This window comes from Egretta garzetta, unplaced genomic scaffold (genome assembly GCF_000687185.1).
Source record: "Egretta garzetta isolate BGI_Z169 unplaced genomic scaffold, ASM68718v1 scaffold268, whole genome shotgun sequence".
NCBI lineage: Eukaryota > Metazoa > Chordata > Aves > Pelecaniformes > Ardeidae > Egretta > Egretta garzetta.
The window spans coordinates 2,540,186-2,541,095 of NW_009260600.1; the positions used below are offsets into that span (position 1 = coordinate 2,540,186).

Genomic DNA, 910 nt, shown 5'->3' on the forward strand with positions numbered 1-910 from the left:
CAGAGGCAAGAATTATTACACAGAAAAGGTCTGCTTCCTTTCTCAGCCATCTTTTGAAACGACTGGGTAGTAGTTCTTTATTTGACAGAGTTGGTTTTTGGGGTTTTTTTTTTGTTTTTTTTTTTTACTGCTGACAGCATTGCATCCAGCTAGGATGGATGTTTTCCACCTGACCACCTGCTTGAATCACAATTACCGACCATGAACTCCCTGTTGCTGACAAGGACTGCAGAGATCCCCCTAATTTGCTGGATAGGAGATGCTTCTCCTTCACTGTTGTGAGGTTACAAGTGTTATCAGGAGAACAGGGCAGAAATACCATGGGCAAGGACGTGGTTTTGGGGCACAGTGGTGCCCTGTGGAACTGTTTCACAGGTCTCTCTGCAGCACCTGCCACATAACCCATGCCACTTTCCCTCCTCCTGGGTGCCAAACTGCAGGAGGTGAGCCAGCGCTCTTCCACCACGCTACCTTCCCACGCAGGGAACTGCTGGAGGCATACAGTTGTCCAGGTGGAGACAGACGGCGTGGCAATCGCCGCACTAAAACACCACCTACCCCAGACATCCTGTATCAGCATTTTGACAGATCCTTGGCTTTTACGCGTTACAGATGCCTATTATGCGTATGTGCAGTGGATGTATAACGTGTGCATGGCAGTGGACGCGTTATGTTTGCAATCATTTGCAAGCCCCATGCGCTCTGGGGACTGAGCCCATGCAAACATCTGGCTTTAAGGTGCTGTTCCCAGAACTACTGGCTCCTCTGAGGGGCTAAAGTCACGGCCCCTTCCCCCACCGTCTCCCACCTCCGTTACCTACCCGTGCGGGCGGAAGGACCCCGCAGGGGGCTGCCCCACACCGCTATGCCCGGCCCGGTCCGGCCCGGCCCGGCCCAGCCAGGCCTAACA

The 910-nt window shown here is 53.3% G+C and overlaps 1 protein-coding gene across 1 annotated transcript in view; it reads left to right on the forward strand.

Annotated features, from left to right (window-relative positions):
* The first annotated feature begins 404 nt into the window (after positions 1-404).
* The window catches only part of LOC104131628 (molybdopterin synthase sulfur carrier subunit-like), a 3,719-nt gene continuing 3,213 nt past the window's right edge, over positions 405-910 (forward strand). The window contains exon 1 of the mRNA XM_009644818.2: positions 405-443. Within this exon, the coding sequence (XP_009643113.1) occupies positions 405-443 (39 nt within the window). The remainder of the gene's footprint in view (positions 444-910) is intronic.